Source organism: Sus scrofa, chromosome X, assembly GCF_000003025.6.
Source record: "Sus scrofa isolate TJ Tabasco breed Duroc chromosome X, Sscrofa11.1, whole genome shotgun sequence".
NCBI classification, from domain to species: domain Eukaryota; kingdom Metazoa; phylum Chordata; class Mammalia; order Artiodactyla; family Suidae; genus Sus; species Sus scrofa.
This window is the reverse complement of record NC_010461.5, coordinates 49215426-49239604: the sequence shown is the minus strand read 5'-3', so window position 1 is coordinate 49239604 and position 24179 is coordinate 49215426. Positions and strand designations below refer to the sequence as shown.

The following is a 24179-nucleotide window of genomic DNA, read 5'->3' as shown; positions in this document are numbered from 1 at the left end:
CTTTCAATCCATATGTGTCCCTAAGGTGAATTTCTTGTAGGTAGCAGAATGAAGATTTTTGCTTTCTTGTCCAATCTGCCACTCTGTGTCTTTTGATTGGAGCATACAGTCCATTGACATTTAAGGTGATTATTGATAGGTATGTATTCAGTGCCATTTTAAACCTCATTTTCCAGTTGATTCTATGTCTTGCTGTTCTTCCTTTCTGTTTGTTTGGTTTTTTTTTTTTTTTTTGATTGATGGTTTCCATTTATTTTCTACTTGAGTACTTTTCAGTTTTTGTGAATGTAATGTTTGGTTTTGATTTCTGGTTGCCCTGTTTTTTAAGTTTGTTGACCCCTTCCTATATCTGCGTGCTTTAGCCTGTTTGTCATATAGGTACAAACACATCATTAAAATTTAAAAAAAAAGAATCTATATTTTCTTACTTTCCCCACATTGTATGATTTGATATCTTTTTTTCCAAAGTCTTCATGTTTATATCTGTATGCTAGCTTATTTCAGTGATTGCTTTCCAACTGTGGTTTCCTCCATCCTAATTCTTCTTACTTTTTTTTTTTTATTTAGAGATGCCCTTTCAGAATTTCTTTTATTATTTTATTTTATTTTATTTCTCAAATGAATTTATCACATCTGTAGTTGTATAATGATCATAACAATCTGATTTCACAGGATTTCCATCCCACAGCCCAAGCACATCCCCCCACCCCCCAAACAGTCTCCTCCAGAGACCATAAGTTTTGACAATAAAAACAAAAATAAACAAATGGGACCTAATGAAATTTCATAGTTTCTGCACAGCAAAGGACACCCTAAACAAAATGAAAAGACAACCCACAGTATGGGAGAAAATATTTGCTAGTGAATCAACTGACAAGGGATTAATCTCCAAAATTTGCAAACAACTTCGGCAGCTCCATCCCAAAAAAACAAACAACCCCATCAAAAAATCGGCAGAAGATCTAAACAGAGAGTTCTCCAAAGAAGACATATACATGGCCGAGAAACACATGAAAAGATGTTCAACATCACTCATTATTAGAGAAATGCAAATCAAAACCTCTCTGAGGTACCACCTTATACCAGCCAGATGGCCATCATCAAAAAGTCTACACACAATAAGTCCTGGAGAGGGTGTGGAGAAAAAGGAACCCTAGCACACTGTTGGTGGGATTGTAAATTTGTGCAACCACTGTGGAAAGCTGTAGGGAGATGCATCAGAAAACTACAAATAGAACTACCATTTGATCCAGCAATCCCACTCCTGGGCATCTATCCAGAGAAAGCCATGACTCAAAAAAACACATGTACTCCAATGTTCATTGCAGCACTATTTGCAATAGCCAGGACATGGAAACACCCTAAATGTCCATTGACAGAGGAGTGGATCAAGAAGAGGAGGTACATATACACAATGGAATATGACTCAGCCATTAAAAGGAACAAAATACCAGCATTTTTAGCAATGTGGATGGACCTAGAAAAAATCATGCTAAGTGAAGTAAGCCATACAATGAGACACCAACATCAAATGATTTCACTGACATGTGTAATATGAAAAAAGGACAGACTGAACTTCTTTGCAGAACAGATGCTAACTCACAGACATTGAAATACTTATGGTCTCAGAATTTCTTTTAGAATGGGTTTCGTTGATGTACTCTTTTAGCTTTCGTTTGTTGGAGAAATTCTTTATTTCCCCTTCTATTTTAAATGATATTCTTGCTGAATAGAGTATTATAGGTTGCAAATTTTTTCCTTTCATAAATTTAAATATATCTTGCCACTCCCTTTGACCTGTATTTTTTCTGTAGAGAAATCAGATGATAGCCTTATGGGGGTTCCCTTATAATTAATACTTTGCTTTTCTCTTGCTGCCTTTAGAATCCTCTCTTTATCTTTAACTATTCCATTTTTATTAGAATATGTCTTGGTGTGGGCCTGTTTGGGTTCAACTTGTTTGGGGCCCTCTGTGCTTTCTGTATCTTGATATAAGTATCCTTTAGATTTGGAAAATTTTCAGCCAAAATTTCTTCAAATATATTTTCAATCCCCTTTTCTTTTTCTTCCCCTTCTGGAATCCCTATTATGCATATGTTGGCCCACTGTATATTATCCCATAGGTCTCTGGTGTTGCTTTCATGTTTTTTAATTTGATTTTCTGTCTGATGTCCTGATTGGGAGATTTCCATTATTCTACCTTCCACATCACTAATTCGTTCCTCTGCATTGTTCATTCTGCTCTTTATTGCCTTTAGCTCAGTTTGCATCTCTGCAAATGAATTTTCTGCCTTTTCTATGTTCTGCCTTATGATTTCTAGTTCCTTTCTAAAGGAATATGTATTACTGTTCATGTCCTCTCTTAATTCCTTCAGTATTTTCACTATCTTCCTTTTGAACTCAAAGTCTGTCAGACTGCAGAGGTCTGTTTTAATGTTGACTGCTTTAGGTAAATTCTTCTATTTCTTTAACTGGGAATCATTTCTGAACTTCTTCATCTTGCCTGTGTTTTTCTTTTTCTGTGTATTCAGGAAAGCCAAACTGTAGTCTTGCAAGGCTACTTCTATGCAAAAATACCCCTCTGTATTTTTGGGGAGGTTACTATTAATTTTTGGTGTGGGAGGTTGAATCTTTTCTCTCTTTCTTCAGTGTGAGCAGGCTGTTATCCCCAGGATGCTCAGTGTGTTTTCAGGGAGAAGGAGGCAATGGGTAGGGCCAGCAGTCAGTGCCTGGTCCTTGGGCTCTCAACATCAGCAAGGACCTACAGGAAGGAGGCACAGGATATTCCTAGTTGCAGGGCCGTGGGACATGGTAATGAGATCTAGGCAGATATTCAAGCTGGCCAGAGCATTTGGCAGTAGCAGAAGCAGGGTGTGTGAGTTCCCAGGGGAGTGAGAGCAACAACAGCTTGTGTTCAATTGCAATGCCATGCTCTGAGGTGATTGGAACCACAGGTGATGCCTGTTCAGGGACCCCTAGTGGGAGCAGGCCATGACCATCTCTAGAGTCAGTGATAACTGCGGTGGTTTGCCCCCTCCACCTCTAGACCATGCATGAAGCAACTCATCTCACTTAGGCCACAAAGGAAGTGCTGCAGAGGCTGCTCCTAGTTGCAGGATCCTGGGAAGTGACAGAGATCAGGCATGTGAATACCGCTTGGAGATTTTGGCAGTGGCGGCATCAGGGCAGGTGTGTTCCCAGGGTTGTGAGAGCACCAACAGGTGGTGTTCAGTCACACTACCCTACTCTGTGGTGCCTTTGAAGTGAATGGGGCTACAAGTGGTGTCTGTTCATGGACCCCCGGTGGCGAGCCTCTTCTACCTCTGGGGCCAGAGATAACTTTGGTGGTTTGCCCACACCTCCTGTAGACCATGACAGAAGTACCTTGTCCTCCTTATCCCCCATAGGAGGTGCTGCACAAGCTGTTCCTAGTTGAAGGTTCCTGGGAAGGGACAGAGATGAAGCATCTGGACACTGCCAAGAGGGTTCGCAGTGGCAGCAACAGGGCGGGTGTGCTCCCTGGAGATCGAGAGCAACAACAGAGTGTGTTCTGTCACAATGTCCTTCTCTGTAGTGTCCTCTGAGGTGTTTGGGCTGCAAGTGATTTTTGTTCAGGTTATCCCCACTGATGGTGGGCCATGCCCACCTCTGGAATCAGGGATAACTGCAGCAGTTTGCCCCCGCCACCTGCAGATCATGCAAGAAGCATCTTGTTCCACTTAGCCCATGCAGGAGGTGCTGCACCGGCTGCTCCTAGTTGTAGGGTCTTGGGAAGGGACAGTGACCAAGTGTCTGGGCACCTCCCAGAGCATTTGGCAGTGTCAGCTGCAAGCTGGGTGTGTTCCCAGGGGAGTGAGAGCAATAGCATATGCTGTTTGGTTGCAGTGCCATCTTTTTTTCTTTTTTGCAAACCCCTGAGGTGACTGGGGTCACAGGTGGAGCCCACTCACAGGCCCCCAGTGGTGGCAAGCCATGCCTCCCTGTGGCCTCTGAGATGACTGCCATGCTCTGTCTCTGCCATGTGTATATTGTGCAAGAAGCACCACATGGCACTTAGGCCCCTGATGCCCTTAGACACACAAGAGGTGCCTGGCCACCGGTAGCCTGTACAAGAAGCACCCAGTCTCCCCTAAATGAGCAAGCGGCTTCTCACCAACCATAGCCTGCACTAGAGCTACCCCCCCCTCCGAGAGCCCACAGGGAAGCACATGCTCTGGTGCAGGATGTTTCCTGTGGTGGTCTGTCTCTCCTCTTCTTGCCTTCCCTAACAATGGCACCTAGACTCCCCTGTGGTTCCAGACCTTCTCCTGGGTTCCCTCTCCCATGGTGTTCCCTTCCCCCGCCCATGGCACACTGCTCCTTAGCCCCTTTGGCTGTCCTTGCATAGTCAGCCACAGTCCTTTCCCCAGACCTCCAGAGCCTAAGTCCCAGCACCCATCCTCCACCTGAGCATCTAAGTCTGTGGTTTCTGGGCCAGTGGCTCAGATGATCTGTGCTGCTCTCACTCTGCTTTGCTGTTTTCAGTCCAGCTGCTGCGCTTTTCTTGGCAACTTTGAGGCCCCTCTGACTTGGCTTATCTTTCTGTCAGTTAGGTAGCTTCCCAGGATGTGGGTTCCTTTTCTCCTTCACAGCTCCCTCTCAGGAATGCTAATCCCATCCTGTTTCCTTTTTTCTCTCTCTGTCTTTTTTTCTTTTGGGTTCTACCTAGTTATGTCAAGAGTTTCTTGTCTGTTTTGGAGGTTTAAGTTCTTCTGCCAGTTGATGTTCTGTGTGAGTCATTTTACATGTAGATGTGTTTTTTGGATATGTTTGTGGGAGAGGTGAGCATGACCTCTTACTCCTCTGCCATCTTGCTCCACCCCCACTAAATTTCCTTTTAATTTGCCAAAAAGTCAGTTTTCTTGCCTTTGGGCTTATCGTTTTTTCTCTTTGATTGACACACTCTTTCCCCTTTTCTCTCTCTCTCTCTCTCTCTCTCTCTCTCTCTCTCTCTCTCTCTCTTTGGCCTTTTTAGGGCTGCACCCTCAGCATATGGAGGTTCCCAGGCTAGGGGTCTAGTTGGAGCTATAGCCGCCAGACTACACCAGAGCCACAGCAAAGCAGGATCCAAGCCATGTCTGCAACCTACACCACAGCCCAAGGCAATGCCAGATCCTTAACCCACTGAATGAGGCCAGGGATCAAACCCACAACCTCATGGTTCCTAGTTGGATCCATTAATCACAGAGCCATGACTGGAACTCCATCCCCTTCTTCTTCTTCTATTTTTTTCCCCAATTACTACTCATCATTATTCAGCTTTGCAGAGAATGTATATTAATTTTTAACTTGCCTCATGTCCCTTCCTTTTGGGAATTATCCTTCCCTGGTTCAGTGGGAGGGACAATTCTCAAAAGGTGAAGCTCTCAATTAAGGAGCCTCACCTTCCTCTCTATAGTGGTGAGAATACAATCTTCGACCAGCCAGCCAGAGTACCCATTCTGGTATATAGTAATTCATCCATAAGTTTGTATATGACCCTAGAAGGGTCAAATTGAGTACTTTTTGGGCCATTGGTAAGGTGAGTTGAAAAAGAAATCACCTATCTTTCTGAGTGTGTGAGCTTAATGTAATGTAATCCTAAGGTGCCGTCCTAATCATTATGAAGAGACAGCCTAGCTGGCAATGAAGTAAGCAAAGGAATTCTGAATTGAGAGATGAGGAGATAGCTATGAGGGCAACTTGAGCACATGGATCCAGCCTTAGCTTATAATCTTGTTTAATTGACTGCTTTCCCTGGTGGACAGCAAACTACATTCGTTGCTATTCTACTCACCATTATATTTCCAGTATGTTGTATAGCACTTGTCACATCATAAATATTTAATCAACACATTTCAAAAACTTGAATTATTGTTATCTATGGGGTCATGCTAACTCCACAAAAAATATAAATATTCATCAGTTGTCTTCTAATATGTTTAATGATTTGATTATTTAATTTAAATCTATGGCATAAAGAAGATCTAATTTGTTTCTTTCCTATATAATCAGCCAGATTTCTTTACAAAATTTAATGAATTATTCTGTAATTCTTCACTAATTTGAAATGCCGCCTTTGAGTCTTAAAAAGCCTGTTTCCCAAATCCAACTAGGAACCATGAGGTTGCGGGTTTCGATCCATGGCCTCGCTCAGTGGATTAAGGATCTGACATTGCCATGAGCTGTGGTGTAGGTTGCAGATGCTGCTCAGATCTGGCACTGCTGTGGCTCTGGTGTAGGCTGGCAGCAACAGCTCTGAATGGACCCCTAGCCTGGGAACCTCCATATGCCATGGGTGCAGCTCTAAAAAGACAAAAAAAAAGCCTTCCATTTCTGGAGGTTATATACTGTTATATTGAGTGTGTACATGTTTCTGTATCAGTGATACATTGTTTTAATTATTGTATCCTTACTATATTATTTAATGCAACATAAAGATCTCCAAAAAAGTAACTTTATATTTTCCTCTGATTCCTGAACAATACAGGAAATATGTGATATATTAAACATTGCTGACTGACGTTTTCCATTCTCCTTCTATTTTTTATCATAATTCTCATTAATGCTGTTAATTATGATGCTCTACTTAATATTAAGTGTTTTAGAAGTTAAATAGAAAATAGAAAGCAACAAGCACAGCAGCCATCTCAATGAGGAAAGCAGTTAAGATGAAGAATAAGGCATACCAAAGATCAGATATACAGCATAGAAAATTTGACAGTAAAGAGTGTGTTGACAATTATTTTTCATATTTTTTAATTTGTCACCCCACCCCAATCCCACTTTCCTGATATTTTCACACAATAAAGAATGATATTCCATGTTCCTGGATTGGAAAATCAATATTGTAAAAATGGCCATACTACCCAAAGCAATCTACAGATTCAATGCAATCCCTATCAAATTACCCATGACATTTTTCACAGAACTAGAACAAACAATCCAAACATTTATAGGGAACCACAAAAGACCCAGAGTCGCGAAAGCAATCCTGAGAAACAAAAACCAAGCAGGAGGCATCACTCTCCCAGACTTCAAGAAATACTACAAGCCACAGTCATCAAAACAGTGTGGTACTGGTATCAAAACAGACAGACACCAATGGAACAGAAGAGAGAACCCAAAAATAAACCCTGACACCTATGGTCAATTAATCTTTGACAAGGGAGGCAAGAACATAAAATGGGAAAAAGAAAGTCTACTCAGCAGGAATTGCTGGGAAACCTGGACAACTGCATGCAAAGCAAAGAAACTAGAACACACCCTCACACCATGCACAAAAAGAAACTCAAAATGGCTGAAAGACTTAAATATACGACAGGACACCATCAAAATCCTCGAAGAAAACATAGGCAAAACACTCTCTGACATCAACCTCATGAATATTTTCTCAGGTCGGTCTCCCAAAGCAATAGAAACTAGAGCAAAATAAACAAATGGGACCTCATCAAACTGAAAAGCTTGTGCACAGCAAAGGAAACCCAAAAGAAAACAAAAAGACAACTTACAGAATGGGAGAAAATCGTTTCAAATGATGCAACCGACAAGGGCTTAATCTCTAGAATATATAAACAACTTATACAACCCAAAAGCAAAAGAGCCAATCAATCCATGGAAAAATGGGCAAAAGACCTGAATAGACATTTCTCCAAAGAAGATATACAGATGGCCAGCAAACACATGAAAAAATGCTCAACATCGCTGATTATAAGAGAAATGCAAATCAAAACTACCATGAGATACCACCTCACACCAGTCAGAATGGCCGCCATTAATGAGTCCACAAATAACAAGTGCTGGAGGGGCTGTGGAGAAAAGGGAACCCTCCTGCACTGCTGGTGGGAATGTCAACTGGTACAGCCACTATGGAGAACAGTTTGGAGATACCTTAGAAATCTACACATAGAACTTCCATATGACCCCGCAATCCCACTCTTGGGCATCTATCCGGACAAAACTCTACTTAAAAGAGACACATGCACCCACATGTTCATTGCAGCCCTATTCACAATAGCCAGGACATGGAAACAACCCAAATGTCCATCAACAGATGATGGGATTTGGAAGATGTGGTGTATACATACACAATGGAATACTACTCAGCCATAAAAAGAATGACATAATGCCATTTGCAGCAACATGGATGGAACTAGAGACTCTCATCCTGAGTGAAATGAGCCAGAAAGACAAAGACAGATACTATATGATATCGCTTATAACTGGAATCTAATATCCAGCACAAATGAACATCTCCTCAGAAAAGAAAATCATGGATTTGGAGAAGAGACTTGTGGCTGCCTGATGGGAGGGGGAGGGAGTGGGAGGGATCGGGAGCTTGGGCTTATCAGACACAACTTAGAATAGATTTACAAGGAGATCCTGCTGAGTAGCATTGGGAACTTAGTGTAGATACTCATGTTACAACAGAACAAGGGGTGGTGGAAAAAATGTAATTGTAATGTATACATGTAAGGATAACTTGATCCCCTTGCTGTACAGTGGCAAAATAAAAAAAAAATTAAAAAAGCTAAAAAATAAGAATGAGTGAATGGCCATTTGTAGAAAGAAGGTCCTATTTTGAGAGAAATTTTAGTAATATTTTGTATTTGGAATTATTATGAAACATTTACTGAAAATTCACAATTTACTAGATAGCAGTCATATAAAACTAACAGCAATGAGAAAAAAGAATTTTATTGGAACCTTAATGGAATTACAGGAATTCAAAGTTATACATCAAGGAATGAGTATCACCAAAAGAGAAATTTAATTGTCTGCTGCAGGACCATCTCACAGGCATTATTTGCTTTGGTGAGTTCACCATGATCCAGGCCTGGGTCTTCAATCTTAGAGGTCTATGGCCTGATATTGGTCATGTCCCAGAATTCATCCAAATTCAGGAGATGAAATTTTGCTTATTGTATCATAGCACTGAAAGATATTAAAAAATAAGGATGATTTATTCATTTATATTGATAAATACAATTATACAGATCAGAGATATCTCTTGAGAAGTTATCGCCTCAATTTCCCTTATAGACAGATTACAAGAGAAGCAAAATTATTACAGCAATTCTTCCAAAATATTAAATCAAAGTCATAGGACGCTTGTAACTGTCATCTTGCTTTATACCTGATGTATTTGCCTGCACAATGAAGACACACAGACCAGATGTTTCCATCACCCAGGGCATTTTTTCCTGAGAGAAGTTCTGGGATGTCTACCTCTGTGTTTCATATTTTTCCTAGACTTACATAATTGATCAACTGTCCCCATTGTGTCCCCACTACCCCTCAACACATTCTTATATTCTCCAGAAAATCTGTATTTATTTACACAAATAATACATGACTATAAATGAACTGTACATAATATAAACAACATAGAAAAAAATTACTCTTGCAACATCAAACTTCTACTTTTCATCAGTTCTATCTCCAAAAGAAACCACAAGTATCAGTTCTTTCTATACCTTTTTATATGCATTTAAAGTACACACAAATAGTACTTACAGTAATACAAAATTTCAGAAAAAAAGGTTTTGAATATAAATTAGATCATCCATACATACAATTCTGCAATTTGTTTTAACCCACTTAATAAAATAGCTTAATTATTTTTCCGTATTAAAATAAATCTAACCCAGTATTTCAACATCCCCACAGTATTACATTGCATGACACAATAATTTATTTAGTCATTTATCTGTTAAAAGGCAACTTTTCTTTATAATAAAAATGTATATTCATATGTAACAGTTTTTCAGTAGGCTCCATAAATTAAATATGTGTCAAAGAGTGCACACTTAAAAGTTTTAATCTTACTAAAATACTATAAAAATATACACTCTCATAGGTTGTTTATACTTTGTCACATCCTTCCTAAAGTCAAAGATTATTTAGATTTTTTTATTGTTGTAAATATGATAGGCTAAAAATGGTATCTTGAATTATATTTTGATCACTAATAATGGAGTTAACTGATTATCATTATATTCTGTCTTCTCTGAAATGTCTATTTGTTGACCATTTTTCTATCAAGTTATTTGTGATCTTGTATTATATATAAAAATGTTTTAGGGTTGCAAATAAAGAAGGTAGAGCAGGAGGAGGTAGAACTCATCTACCTTCATGAACACATCAAAATTACATCTACAAGTGGAACAAGTATCACTAAAAAAATACTAACTGGAGACTAGCAGAAAGATTCCTGTACAGCTAAGGCTATAAGAAACATACATGCAGAACTGGATAGGAAAGGGAAAAAAGCAATCATATTGGGACCTGAACCCCTGGGAGAAAACTCGGAGGAAAAAGAAGATAGTCTTTGGCTATTCAGAGTCTTTTGTGTTTCCATACAAATTATAAAGTTTTTTTTTAATTATTCTAGTTCTGTTGAAAATGCCATTGATAATTTAATAGGAATTGCACTGAATCTGTAGATTTCCTTTGGTAGTATAGTTATTTTGATGATATTGATTCTTCCAATCCAAGAATGTGGTCTATCTTTCCATTTGTTTTTGTCATCTTCAATTTCTTTGGATAGGAAAGGAAAAGAAGCAATCAGATTGGGACCTGAGCCCCTGGTAGAAAACTAAGAGGAAAAAGAAGATTATGGGGGAATAGACTCTCCATGAGGAGTGAGAAGTTTGAACCACATTATTGGGTAACCTAGCCCTGGAGTATGAAAAAGACAAGTTAAGCACTCTTGACCGGTTGGAGGGTTGGTGGGGCTAACAAGAGGGCTGTAGAAAGTTGAGATTCTGTTTAGAGGAGTTCTTGAATGCTTGCTTGCTCCCAAAATAGGTGGAAAGAGTGGCTTGAAACCATATAGCTGGCTGACTCATTCCCTGAGACCACCAAGGTGTGTGCAAGAGCCTGAGCCAAGTGAACACTCTAGCCCCCTTTGCCTCATATTGCAGTTCCACACTAGAGTGAGGGTAGCTGGAAAAAGTTCAGCCATGAGATGCTGTGGTGGTGTAAACCCTAAGTGGTGTCTGAGCAGGGACTAGGCAGCCATTGTTACTCATAGCACAAGCAGCACATCAGAGACAGACCAGATATCTGATGGCAGCCAGACTGCCACATCCTGTACACTGACCCTTGCCCAATATCCACACTAACTCCTACTGCTCCAAAACTGCTCCACTCAGGCAAGTGTGCCAGGGTTGGGAAGTGGGAGAGCATACACTTAAAGGGAACTGAGCCTACTCAGACTCGACCCTCAAGCCTTTTGCTCCAGAAACCTGATACCTGACTTGACCCCCAACAGGTTAATGATAGTCAATGACAAGAGGGGAAGCCCCTCCTAACACCTGCCTTTGACCCTAGCCCCCAAATCTCCAGGTGCACCTCCTACCATGGTGGCTAGCACATTTTGAGGAAAGATGTGACTTGTGTTCACATCAAATCCAGCTCTACCACCAAAGCCACTGGGCATATAAGACTGTGTAGGGATGCTCACAAAGAAGGACACCACTTCAAGGCTACCATAAGTAACAGTTTTACCTAATTTTATAGAGACAGAGAAAATGTACCAAGCTGAGAAGACAGAGGATTTTTTCTTAATTGAAAGAGAAAGAGAAAACTTCTGAGAAAAACAACTAATAAAGAAGAAATAAACAATATATTAGATTTTAAAAATCCAAAGCATTAGTAATAAGAATGCTAGCTGAATTATGTAAAAGAATAGAGGGGAGTTCCCGTCATGGCTCAATGGTTAACAAATCTGACTAGGAACGATGAGGTTGCAGTTTCGATCCCTGGCCTCACTCAGTGGGTTAAGGATCCAGTGTTTCTGTGAGCTGTGGTGTAGGCCACAGACTTGGCTCGAATCTGGCATTGTTGTGGCTGTGGTATAGGCCAGCAGGTATAGCTCCGATTGGACCCCTAGCCTGGGAACTTCCATATGCTGTGGGTGAGGGCTTAGAAAGACAAAAAATATGTAATAAAAGAAAAGAATAGATGAAAGCAGTGAAAAATTTAACAAGGAAATAGAAGAGTAAAATAACTGAAATGAAAAACACTCTAGAGGGAATGGAAAACAGACTGAGATACAGAAGAATACATAAGTGATCTGAAGAATAGGATAAAGAAAATTGCCAGCAGGAAAGCAAAGATAAAAACAAATATTAAAAAATGAAAACTGTTTAAGGGATCTTTGGGATAACATCAAGCATACAGATATTTGCTTAATAGGGGTCACAAAAGAAGAATGAGAGAAGGGAGTAAAAATTCTTTTCAAAAATTGGGTTGAAAACTTCCCAAGTCTGAAGAAGGGAAGATATCCAGGTATAGGAAGAACAGTGGGTCCCAAATAAGGCTGATTCCCAAAGAGATCCATACCACAATGTATTATAATTAAAATAGCTAAAGGTAAAGAAATAATTCTAAAGGTAGCAAGAATAAAAAAGAGTCATATGCAAGGGAATGCCCATATGATTATCAGCTGATTTTTTTTGCAGAAATGTTACAGGCCAGAAAAAAGTGGCATGGCATATACAACAAACTGACAGCCAACACCATCCTCAATGGTGAAAAGCTGAAAGAATTTCCACAAAGATCAGAAACAAGACAAGAATTCCACTCTCACCACCTTTATTCAACATAGTTTTGGAAGTCCTAGCTACAGCAACCAGAAGAAAAAGAAATAAAAGGAATCGAAATTGGAAAAGAAGAATTGAATCTGTCACTGTTTACATATGATATGATACATAGAAAACTCTAAAAAAGCTACCAGAAAACTACTAGAGCTCATCAATGAATTCAGTAAAATTGAAGTAACACACAAAACTCTCATATTCTTATATGCTAACAACAAAAGATCAGGAAGAGAAGTTAAGGAAACAATCATATTTATCATAGCATCAAAAAATTAAAAAATAAAAAACCTAGGAATAAACCTACCTAATGAGACAAAAGACCTACACTCTGAAAACTATTACAAGAAATTGAAGACGACAAAAACAAATGGAAAGATAGACCACATTCATGGACTGGAAGAATCAATATCATCAAAATGACTATACTATAAAAGGAAATCTACAGATTCAGTGCAATTCCTATTAAATTATCAACGGCATTTTCAACAGAATTAGAATGACTCTGAGTAGACAAAGTGATCTTGAGAAAGGAAAACAGCTGGAAGAATCAGGCTACCTAGCTTCAGGCTATACTACAAAGCTACACTCATCAAAACAGTATGGCATTGGCACAAGAGATGTAGATCAGTGAACCTGGATAGAAAGCTCAGAAATAAAACCAAGCACCTATGGTCAACTAATATATGACAAAGAAGACAAGAATATACAATGGAGATAAGACAGTTTCTTCAATAAGTGGTTCTGGGAAAATTGGACAGCTACACATAAAAGAATGAAATTAGAACAGTCACTAAAACCATTCATTTATTTTGAAAAATAAATTCAAAATGGATTAAAGTCCTAAACATAAGGCTAGATACTATAAAACTCTTAGAGGAAAACAGTCAGAACTCTCTCCAATATAAACCAGAGCAATATCTTCTTTGTTCCACCTCCTAGAATAATGATGAATAAAACAAAAATAAACAAATGGGACCTAATTAAACTTAGACGGTTTTTTCACAGCAAAAGAAACCATTAAAAAAAAAAGACAACCCATAGCATGAGAGAAAATGTTTGCAAATGAAGCAACTGACAAGGGATTAATCTCCAAAATCTGCGAACAACTCAGAGCTCAATATAAAAAAAATTAAAAAATGATAAGATGACTTAAATAGACATTTCTCCAAAGATGACACCCAGATGGCAAAAAACACATGAAAAGATGCTCAACATCTTTAATTATTAGAGAAATGCAAATCAATACTCTTATGAGGTACCACCATATACCAGCCAGAATGGCCATCATCCAAAAGTCTACAAAAATAAGTGCTAGAAAGGGTGTGGAGAAAAAGGAACCCTACTACACTGGTGGTGGGAATGTAAATTCGTATGGCTACTATGGCAAACAGTATAAAGATAAGCCCCCCCAAAAAACTAAATATAGAACAAATAAATGATCCAACAATCCCATTTCTGGGCATCTATACAAAGAAAACCATAATTTGAAAAGATAGATGCATGCCCTTGTACACTGCAGCACTATTTAAAATATCCAAGACTGGGAGAGAAGATAAGATGGCAGAGGAGTAGGGGGATATGCTCGCCCTCTCCCACAAACACAACAAAAAAAGCACATCTACAGAATAAATGACTCACACAGAACAGCAACCAATCGCTGGCAGAAGAACCTAAACTCCAATAACAGCAAGAAGTTCACGACATTACTGGGCAGAATGGGAGAAAAGAGGAGAGTGAGAGAAGGTGAATCCGAGTGGGACGGGTGCTCCCGAAAGGGAACTGTGGAGGAGAAAGGGATCCCGCACCCTGGAAAGTCACCTACTCGGGGGAAAGATCAAACGAACCGGAGGAATCTCCAGATGCAGAGAAGAGTGTAGCAGGAAGTTGGAGTACTGAAAAGCCAATCAAGAACCAAACAGACTATCTGAACTACGGGCACAGTCACCAAAAATTGAGACGCCTGGGTGGGGGCTGGGCACCGACTCCTCGGCTCCAGAGGTTAGTCCTCAAGAACGGGCTGGGGAGGTGGGGCGGCGCGGGACCTGGGGCTGCCTGCCATCCAGGAGGGCTGGCCTCAACAATTGCCTGAAGCCTACCACCGCAGGGGCTGTCCCTCCACAGGCCTGCTTGCCCTTTGGAGGGGCTACACTTCCGCAGAGCAGCACGAAACACCACCAGCCCCCTGGAAAAGGCCTGCAGCCCAGAAAAGCTAGCAACAAGCCTAGCCACGCTGTGAATAGATCTGCCTAATTCTCCGACGGTTTTTCTGAGTCGGGTTGCCCCGGGGAGGAGCCCCTTGGGTTTTCAGTGGCTCTGCTATGCGTCCAAGCCCTCAGGGGGGCCCCACTCCCGTGGAATAGCTGCTCAGCACCACCAGCTCCCTGGAGGAGCACCTGCAGCCCCTAAAAGCTGCAACAAGCTTGGCCAGACTGTGAAAAGAACCACCTACATTCTCAGGCCAACCTTCTGAGGTGGGCTGCCCTAGGGAAGAGCCTCTTAGGTTCTCAGTGACCCAGACAGCTTCTCCAGCCCTCAGGGGGTGCTGCACTCCTGAGGAACAGCTGCCCAACACCAACAACCCCCTGAAAGCACCCCACAGCCTAAAAACACCAGAGCAAGCTCTGCATGACCAAGTGAAATCTGCTACCATCGCGGTGTGGACCTCTCAGTCCAGTCTGCCCTCAGGAAGTCCTCCTTTGCTTCAAAGAAACACTGTTAGCCCCATCAACACTCCAGAAAAGCCACACTGCCTCAAAAAAGATTGACCAACAACGCCAGCCCTCAGGAAACATTCCACGGCAGTGACAAGGCAAACACTGCCCGATCACGGAGAGTACAACTCCCTCAGGAGAAAGAAAACAACAAGCAAGATGAAGAAGCTGAGAAACCACCCCCAGTCAAACCAACAGGAGAACTCACCTAAAACAGTGAACAATGAAACAGATCTCGGCAGTCTGACAGACCTGGAGTGCAAAAGAGAAATACTGAAAATACTGAAGGAATGAAGAGAAGATAGGAACAGTAATGCAGATACCCTCAGAAAGGAGCTAGAAAAGATAAGGAGGACCCAAGAAAAACTAGAACATTCATTTGCAGAGATGCAAACTGAACTAAGGGCAGTAAAAACCAGAATGAATAATGCAGAAGAACGAATCAGTGATATGGAAGATAGAATAATGGCAATCACTCAATCCGGTCAACAGACAGAAAACCGAATCAAAACACTGGAAAGCAATATAAGAGACCTATGGGATAATATAAAACGGGCCAATCTACACATAATAGGAATTCCAGAAGGAGTAGAAAAAGATAAGGGAATGGAAAATATATTTGAAGAAATTATCGCTGGAAAGTTCCCAAATCTAAAGGACACTGGATTCAAGATACAAGAAGCACAGAGGGCCCCAAACAAACTGAACCCAAACGGACCCACACCAAGACACATCATAATAAAAATGGCAAAAGTTAGTGATAAGGAGAGGATCCTAAAGGCAGCAAGAGAAAAACAGAATGTTACCTACAAGGGAACCCCCATAAGTTTATCAGCTGATTTCTCTACAGAAACACTACAGACCAGGAGGGAATGGCAAGAGATATTTAAAGTGCTCAAAGGAAAAAATATGCAACCTAGAATACTCTATCCAGCAAGAATATCATTTCAAATAGAAGGGGAAATAAGAATTTTTTCCAACAAACAAAAACTTAAAGAATACAGCAACACAAAACCCAGGTTCAAGGAAATATTGAAAGGGCTCCTCTAAACCAAAAAGAAAGGAAGGAAAGGGAAGAAAAAAGAAAAGAAAAAAAAAGAAGAAGAGGAAGAACTAGGACTGAGGAAACCGCAATCAGAGAGCAGTCACTCAAATAAGCCAGCATACAGATTTAAACGTGAACATGCTTCAAACAAAATAAAATTAAAAAGCAAAAAATAAAAAAGAGTCATCAAAACCATAAAATGTGGGCAATGGATTTTAGGAAGTAAATAACATTTTTTGTTTGTTTGTTTGCACGTTTCTCTTCTTAATTTTAATATAGTAATGAAGTGTTTGAACTTACAGGACCATCAGGCTAAAACACACAATTATGGGAAGGGGTTAGCATACTTAAAGAACAGGGCAAGCACAAGCCAAAACCAAATATTGCATCTGCAAAAAATGAAAAAAAAATACACTCAAGCAGATAATAACAGGAGACCATCCAACCAAAAAGAAAGGAAGAATGGAGAACCATAGAATCAACTGGAACACGAGGTTCAAATGGCAATAAATAATCATCTATCAATTGTCACCTTAAATGTCAATGGACTGAATGCCCCAATCAAAAGACACAGAGTGGCTGAGTGGATAAAAAGGCAAAAACCTTCAATATGCTGCCTACAGGAAACTCACCTTAGGACAAAGGATACATATCGATTGAATATGAAGGGGTGGGGAAAAATACTTCAAGCCAATAGACATGACAGAAAAGCAGGAGTCGCAACACTCATATCAGATAAAATAGACTTTAAAACAAAAGACATAGGAGTTCCTGTCATGGCGCAGTGGCTAACGAATCCGACTAGGAACCATGAGGTTGTGGGTTCGGTCCCAGCCCTTGCTCAGTGGGTTAATGATCTGCCGTTACCGTGAGCTGTGGTGTAGGTTGCAGACGCGGCTCGGATCCTGCGTTGCTGTGGCTCTGGTGTAGGCTGGTGGCTACAGCTCCGATTAGACCCATAGCCTGGGAACCTCCATATGCCGCGGAAGCGGCCCGAAGAAATAGCAAAAAGACACAAAAAGTAAATAAAATAAAACAAAAGACATAAAGAAAGACAAAGAAGGACACTACTTAGCGATTACGGGATCCATCCAAGGAGAGGATGTTACTATCGTCAACATATATGCCCCAAATATAGGAGCACCCACGTACATACAGCAAATATTGACAGACATACAGGGGGATATTGATGAGAATACAATCATAGTAGGAGACCTTAATACCCCCCTCACATCAATGGACAGATCCTCTAGACAGAAAACCAATAAAGCAACAGAGATCCTAAAGGAAACAATAGAAAAGTTAGACTTAATTGATATCTTCAGGACACTACATCCAAAAAAAGCAGAATACACATTCTTCTCAAATGCTCATGGAACATTCTCAAGAATCGACCACATATTGGGACACAAAGCTAACCTCAATAAATTTAGGAGCGTAGAAATTATCTCAAGTATCTTCTCTGACCACAATGCCATGAAATTAGAAATCAACCATGGGAAAAGGAAAGAGAAAAAACCTACTCCATGGAGACTCAACAACATGCTACTAAAAAACCAATGGGTCAATGAGGAAATCAAGAAGGAAATTAAAAACTACCTTGAAACAAATGATAATGAAGACACAACCTCTCAAAATCTATGGGATGCTGCGAAAGCAGTGCTCAGAGGGAAATTTATAGCAATCCAGGCCTTTCTCAAAAAAGAAGAAAGATCCCAAATGGACAACTTAACCCTCCACCTAAACGAATTAGAAAAAGAAGAACAAAAAAGTCCTAAAGTCAGCAGAAGGAAGGAAATTATAAAGATCAAAGAAGAAATCAATAAAATAGAGACTCAAAAAACAATAGAGAAAATTAATAAAACCAAGAGCTGGATCTTTGAAAAGGTGAACAAAATTGACAAACCCCTGGCCAGACTCACTAAAAAGAGGAGAGAAAGAACCCAAATCACCAAAATTAGAAATGAAAAAGGAGAAATCACAACGGATACAGCAGAAATACAAAAAACCATAAGAGAATACTATGAACAACTGTATGGCAACACGTTTGACAATCTGGAAGAAATGGACAATTTTCTAGAATCTTACAGCCTGCCAAAACTGAATCAAGCAGAAACAGACCAACTGAACAGACCCATCACTAGAAATGAAATTGAAGAGGTCATAAAATCACTCCCTACAAATTAAAGTCCAGGACCAGATGGCTTCACAGGTGAATTCTATCAAACATATAAAGAGGAATTGGTGCCCATTCTCCTTAAACTCTTTCAAAAGGTTGAAGAAGAAGGAATACTCCCAAAGACATTCTATGAGGACACCATCACCCTCATTCCAAAACCAGGCAGAGATACCACCAAAAAAGAAAACTATCGCCCAATATCATTGATGAATATAGATGCAAAAATTCTCAACAAAATCTTAGCCAACCGAAACCAACAATATACCAAAAAAAATTATACACCATGACCAGGTTGGGTTCATCCCAGGTTCACAAGGATGGATCAACATATGCAAATCAATCAGCATCATACACCACATTAACAAAAGAAAAGTCAGGAGTTCCCGTTGTGGTGCGGTGGTTTACGGGTCCGACTAGGAACCATGAGGTTGCGGGTTTGGTCCCTGCCCTTGCTCAGTGGGTTGACGATCCGGCATTGCCGTGAGCTGTGGTGTGGGTTGCAGAGGCGGCTCGGATCCCGCATTGCTGTGGCTCTGGCGTAGGCCGGTGGCTACGGCTCCAATTCAACCCCTAGCCTGGGAACCTCCATGTGACACAGGAGCGGCCTAAGAAGTAGCAACAACAACAAAAGACAAAAAGACAAAAAAAAAGAAGTCAAAAAATCATATGGTCATCTCAATAGACGCAGAAAAAGCATTTGACAAAGTCCAACATCCATTCATGATCAAGACCCTCGCCAAAGTGGGTATAGAGGGAACATTCCTGAATATCATCAAAGCCATAATCCTCAATGGGGAAAAACTGAAAGCCTTCCCACTCAAATCTGGAACAAGACAGGGATGCCCACTCTCACCACTGCTCTTCAACATAGTTTTGGAAGTCCTAGCCACAGCAATTCGACAAACAAAAGAAATAAAAGGCATCCATATAGGAAGAGAAGAGATCAAACTGTCACTGTATGCAGATGACATGATACTATACCTAGAAAACCCTAAGGACTCAACCCCAAAACTCCTTGAACTGATTAATAAATTCAGCAAAGTAGCAGGATATAAGATTAATATTCAGAAGTCAGTTGCATTACTGTATACCAGCAATGAAATATTAGAAAAGGAATACAAAAATGCGATACCTTTTAAAATTGCACCTCACAAAATCAAATACCTCGGAATACACCTGACCAAGGAGGTAAAGGACCTATATGCTGAGAACTCTAAAAATTTAATCAAAGAAATCAAAGAAGATGTAAAGAAATGGAAAGATATTCCATGTTCCTGGATTGGAAAAATCAATATTGTGAAAATGGCCATCCTACCCAAAGCAATCTACAGATTCAATGCAATCCCAATCAAATTACCCATGACATTTTTCACAGAACTAGAACAAACAATCCAAACATTTATATGGAACCACAAAAGACCCAGAATCGCCAAAGCAATCCTGAGGAACAAAAACCAAGCAGGAGGCATCACTCTCCCAGACTTCAAGAAATACTACAAAGCCACAGTCATCAAAACAGTGTGGTACTAGTATCAAAACAGACAGACAGACCAATGGAACAGAAGAGAGAATCCGGAAATAAACCCTGACAATATGGTCCATTAATCTTTGACAAGGGAGGCAAGAACATCAAATGGGAAAAAGAAAGTCTATTCAGCAAGCATTGCTGGGAAACCTGGACAGCTGTATGCAAAGCAATGAAACTAGAACACACCCTCACACCATGCACAAAAATAAACTCCAAATGGCTGAAAGACTTAAATATACGACAGGACACCATCAAACTCCTAGAAGAAAACATAGGCTAAACACTCTCTGACATTAGCATCGTGAATATTTTCTCAGGTCAGTCTCCCAAAGCAATAGAAACTAGAGCAAAAAGAAACACATGGGACCTCATCAAACTGACAAGCTTGTGCACAGCAAAGGAAACCAAAACAAAAACAAAAAGACAACTTACAGAATGGGAGAAAATCGTTTCAAATGATGCAACTGACAAGGGCTTAATCTCTAGAATATATAAACAACTTATACAACCCAACAGCAAAAAAACCAATCAATCCATGGAAAAATGAGCAAAAGACCTGAATAGACATTTCTCCAAAGAAGATATACAGATGGCCAGCAAACACATGAAAAAATGCTCAACATCGCTGATTATAAGAGAAATGCAGGAGAGAGGACAAGATGGCGGAGGAGTAGGAAGACACGCTCGCCCTCTCCCACAAACACAACAAAAAAAGCACATCTACAGAAGAAATGACTCACACAGAACAGCAACCAATCGCTGGCAGAGGAACCTAAACTCCAATAACGGCAAGAAATCGTGACATTATTGGGCAGAACAGGAGAAAAGAGGAGAGTGAGAGAAGGTGAATCCAAGCGGGACAGGGGCTCCCGAAAGGGAACTGCGGAGGAGAAAGGGATCCCGCACCCTGGAAAGTCACCTACCGGGCGAAAGATCAAACGAACCGGAGGAATCTCCAGATGCAGAGAAGAGTGTAGCAGTAAGTTGGAGTACGGAAAAGCCGATCATGAACCCAACGGACCATCTGAACTAAGGGCACAGTCACCAAAAATTCAGACGCCTGGGTGGGGGCTGGGCACCGAGACTTCGCCTCTGAAGGTTAGTCCCCGAGAGGGGGCCGGGGAACGCCGGGTGGGGCCTGGGCACCGAGACCTCGCCGCCGAAGGTTAGTCCCCGAGAGGGGGCCGGGGGACGCCTGGGTAGGGGCTGGGCACCGAGACCTCGCCTCCGAAGGTTAATTCCTGAGAAAGGGCTGGGGGACGCCTGGGAGGGGGGCTGGGCACCGAGACCTCATCGCAGAAGGTTAGTCCCCGAGAAAGGGCCGGGGGGCGCCACCTGGGTGGGGGCTGGGCACTGAGACCTCGGCTCCAGAGATTAGTCCCCGGGCTAGGGGGGCGGGGCAGAGCGGAAACTGCTTGGGAGGTCTAGAAACCAGTTGACAGGGCAGAGACTGCCTGGGAGACTAGAAAACAAAGCTGTCGCAGAGGAAAGGAGCAATATTTCAGGGGTGGGGAAGGGGAAAGCCACATCAGAGGGAACCTGGGAGAAGAGCCTGGTCTATGCCCGTGCTGGGGAGGGGAGAGAAGAAGGGGTGGGTCCCCATAGAATACCCCCCACGCCACAGCAAGCTTACAGGCCCACTAGCTAGCTGAAAACTGTGCTTCCCAGTGCATCCCCTCCCCCCACCCCCGCCACGCCCTACGCTCTCACGGACCTGGGGCTGCCTGCCATCCAGGAGGGCTGGCCTCAACAATTGCCTGAAGCCTACCACCGCAGGGGCTGTCCCTGCACAGGCCTGCTTGCCCTTTGGAGGGGCTACACTTCCGCAGAGCAGCACCAAACAGCACCAGCCCCCGAGAAAAGCCCTGCAGCCTGGAAAAGCTAGAACAAGCTTAGCCAGGCTGTGAATAGATCGGCCTAATTCTCCGACGGTTTTTCTGAGTTGGGTTGCCCCAGGGAGGAGCCTCTTCGGTTTCCAGTGGCCCTGCTACCCGCCCAAGCCCCCAGGGGATGCTCTAGTGGACCAGCTGCATAGGACTGCCAGCTGCAGGCAGGACCCCCTGCAGCCCAGAAAAGCTGCAACAAGCTCACCCAGGCTGTGAAAAGATCCGCCTACATTCTCAGGCTGTCCTTCTGAGTTGGGCTGCCCTAGGGAAGAGCCTCTCAGGTTCTCAGTGACCCAGATAGCTGCTCCAGCCCCCAGGGGGTGATGCACCCCTAAAGAGCAGCTGCCCAACACCGCCAACCCCCTGCAAGAACCCCACAGCCTAAAAACACCAGAGCAAGCTCTGCATGACCAAGTGAAATCTGCTACCATCGCGGTGTGGACCTCTCAGTCCTGTCTACCCTCAGGAAGTCCTCCTTTGCTTCAAAGAAACACTGTTAGCCCCATCAACACTCCAGAAAAGCCACACTGCCTCAAAAAAGATTGACCAACAACACCAGCCCTCAGGAAACATTCCACGGCAGTGACAAGGCAAACACTGCCCGATCACGGAGAGTACAACTCCCTCAGGAGAAAGAAAACAACAAGCAAGATGAAGAAGCTGAGAAACCACCCCCAGTCAAACCAACAGGAGAACTCACCTAAAACAGTGAACAATGAAACAGATCTCGGCAGTCTGACAGACCTGGAGTGCAAAAGAGAAATACTGAAAATACTGAAGGAATGAAGAGAAGATAGGAACAGTAATGCAGATACCCTCAGAAAGGAACTAGGAAAGATAAGGAGGACCCAAGAAAAACTAGAACATTCATTTGCAGAGATGCAAACTGAACTAAGGGCAGTAAAAACCAGAATGAATAATGCAGAAGAACGAATCAGTGATATGGAAGATAGAGTAATGGAAATCACTCAATCTGGTCAACAGACAGAAAACCGAATCAAAACACTGGAAAGCAATATAAGAGACCTATGGGATAATATAAAGCGGGCCAATCTACGCATAATAGGAATTCCAGAAGGAGTAGAAAAAGATAAGGGAATGGAAAATATATTTGAAGAAATTATTGCTGGAAACTTCCCAAGTCTAAAGATACTGGATTCAAGATACAAGAAGCACAGAGGGCCCCAAACAAACTGAACCCAAACAGACCCACACCAAGACACATCATAATAAAAATGGCAAAAGTTAGTGATAAAGAGAGGATCCTAAGGGCAGCAAGAGAAAAACAGAATATTACCTACAAGGGAACCCCCATAAGAATATCAGCTTATTTCTCTACAGAAACACTACAGACCAGGAGGGAATGGCAAGAGATATTTAAAGTGCTCAAAGGAAAAAATATGCAACCTAGAATACTCTATCCAGCAAGAATATCATTTAAAATAGAAGGGGAAATAAAAATTTTTCCCAACAAACAAAAACTTAAAGAATACAGCAACACAAAACCCAGGTTCAAGGAAATATTGAAAGGGCTCCTCTAAACCAAAAAGAAAGGAAGGAAAGGGAAGAAAAAAGAAAAGAAAAAAAAAAGAAGAAGAAGAAGAGGAAGAACTAGGACTGAGGAAACTGCAATCAGAGAGCAGTCACTCAAATAAGCCAGCATCATGAACATGCTTCAAACAAAATAAAATGAAAAAGAAAAAAATAAAAAAGAGTCATCAAAACCATAAAATGTGGGCAAGGGATGTTAGGAGGTAAATAACCCATTTTGTTTGTATGTATGTCTCTCTTCTTAATTTTAATATAGTAATGAAGTGTTTGAACTTACAGGACCATCAGGCTAAAACACACATTTATGGGAAGGGGTTAGCATACTTAAAAAACAGGGCAACCACAAGCCAAAACCAAATATTGCATTTGCAAAAAATGAAAAAAAAAAAAAAACACTCAAGCAGATAATAACAGGAGACCATCCAACCAAAAAAAAAAAAAAATGGAGAACCATAGAATCAACTGGAACACGAGGATCAAATGGCAATAAATAATCATCTATCAATTGTCACCTTAAATGTCAATGGACTGAATGCCCCAATCAAAAGACACAGAGTGGCTGAGTGGATAAAAAGGCAAAAACCTTCAATATGCTGCCTACAAGAAACTCACCTTAGGACAAAAGATACATATAGATTGAAAGTGAAAGGGTGGGG

At 41.4% G+C, this 24179-nt stretch overlaps 1 protein-coding gene across 3 annotated transcripts in view; it reads right to left on the bottom strand.

Annotated features, from left to right (window-relative positions):
* Positions 8698-24179, bottom strand: part of LOC110257828 (negative regulator of P-body association) — a 74031-nt gene continuing 58549 nt past the window's right edge. For all 3 annotated transcript variants that reach the window (XR_002340839.1, XM_021080581.1, XM_021080578.1), the window contains exon 2: positions 8698-8952. Coding sequence is in view for 1 of the 3 variants with exons in the window: in XM_021080578.1 (XP_020936237.1) it covers positions 8945-8952 (8 nt within the window). In the remaining 2 variants the exon portion in view is untranslated. The remainder of the gene's footprint in view (positions 8953-24179) is intronic.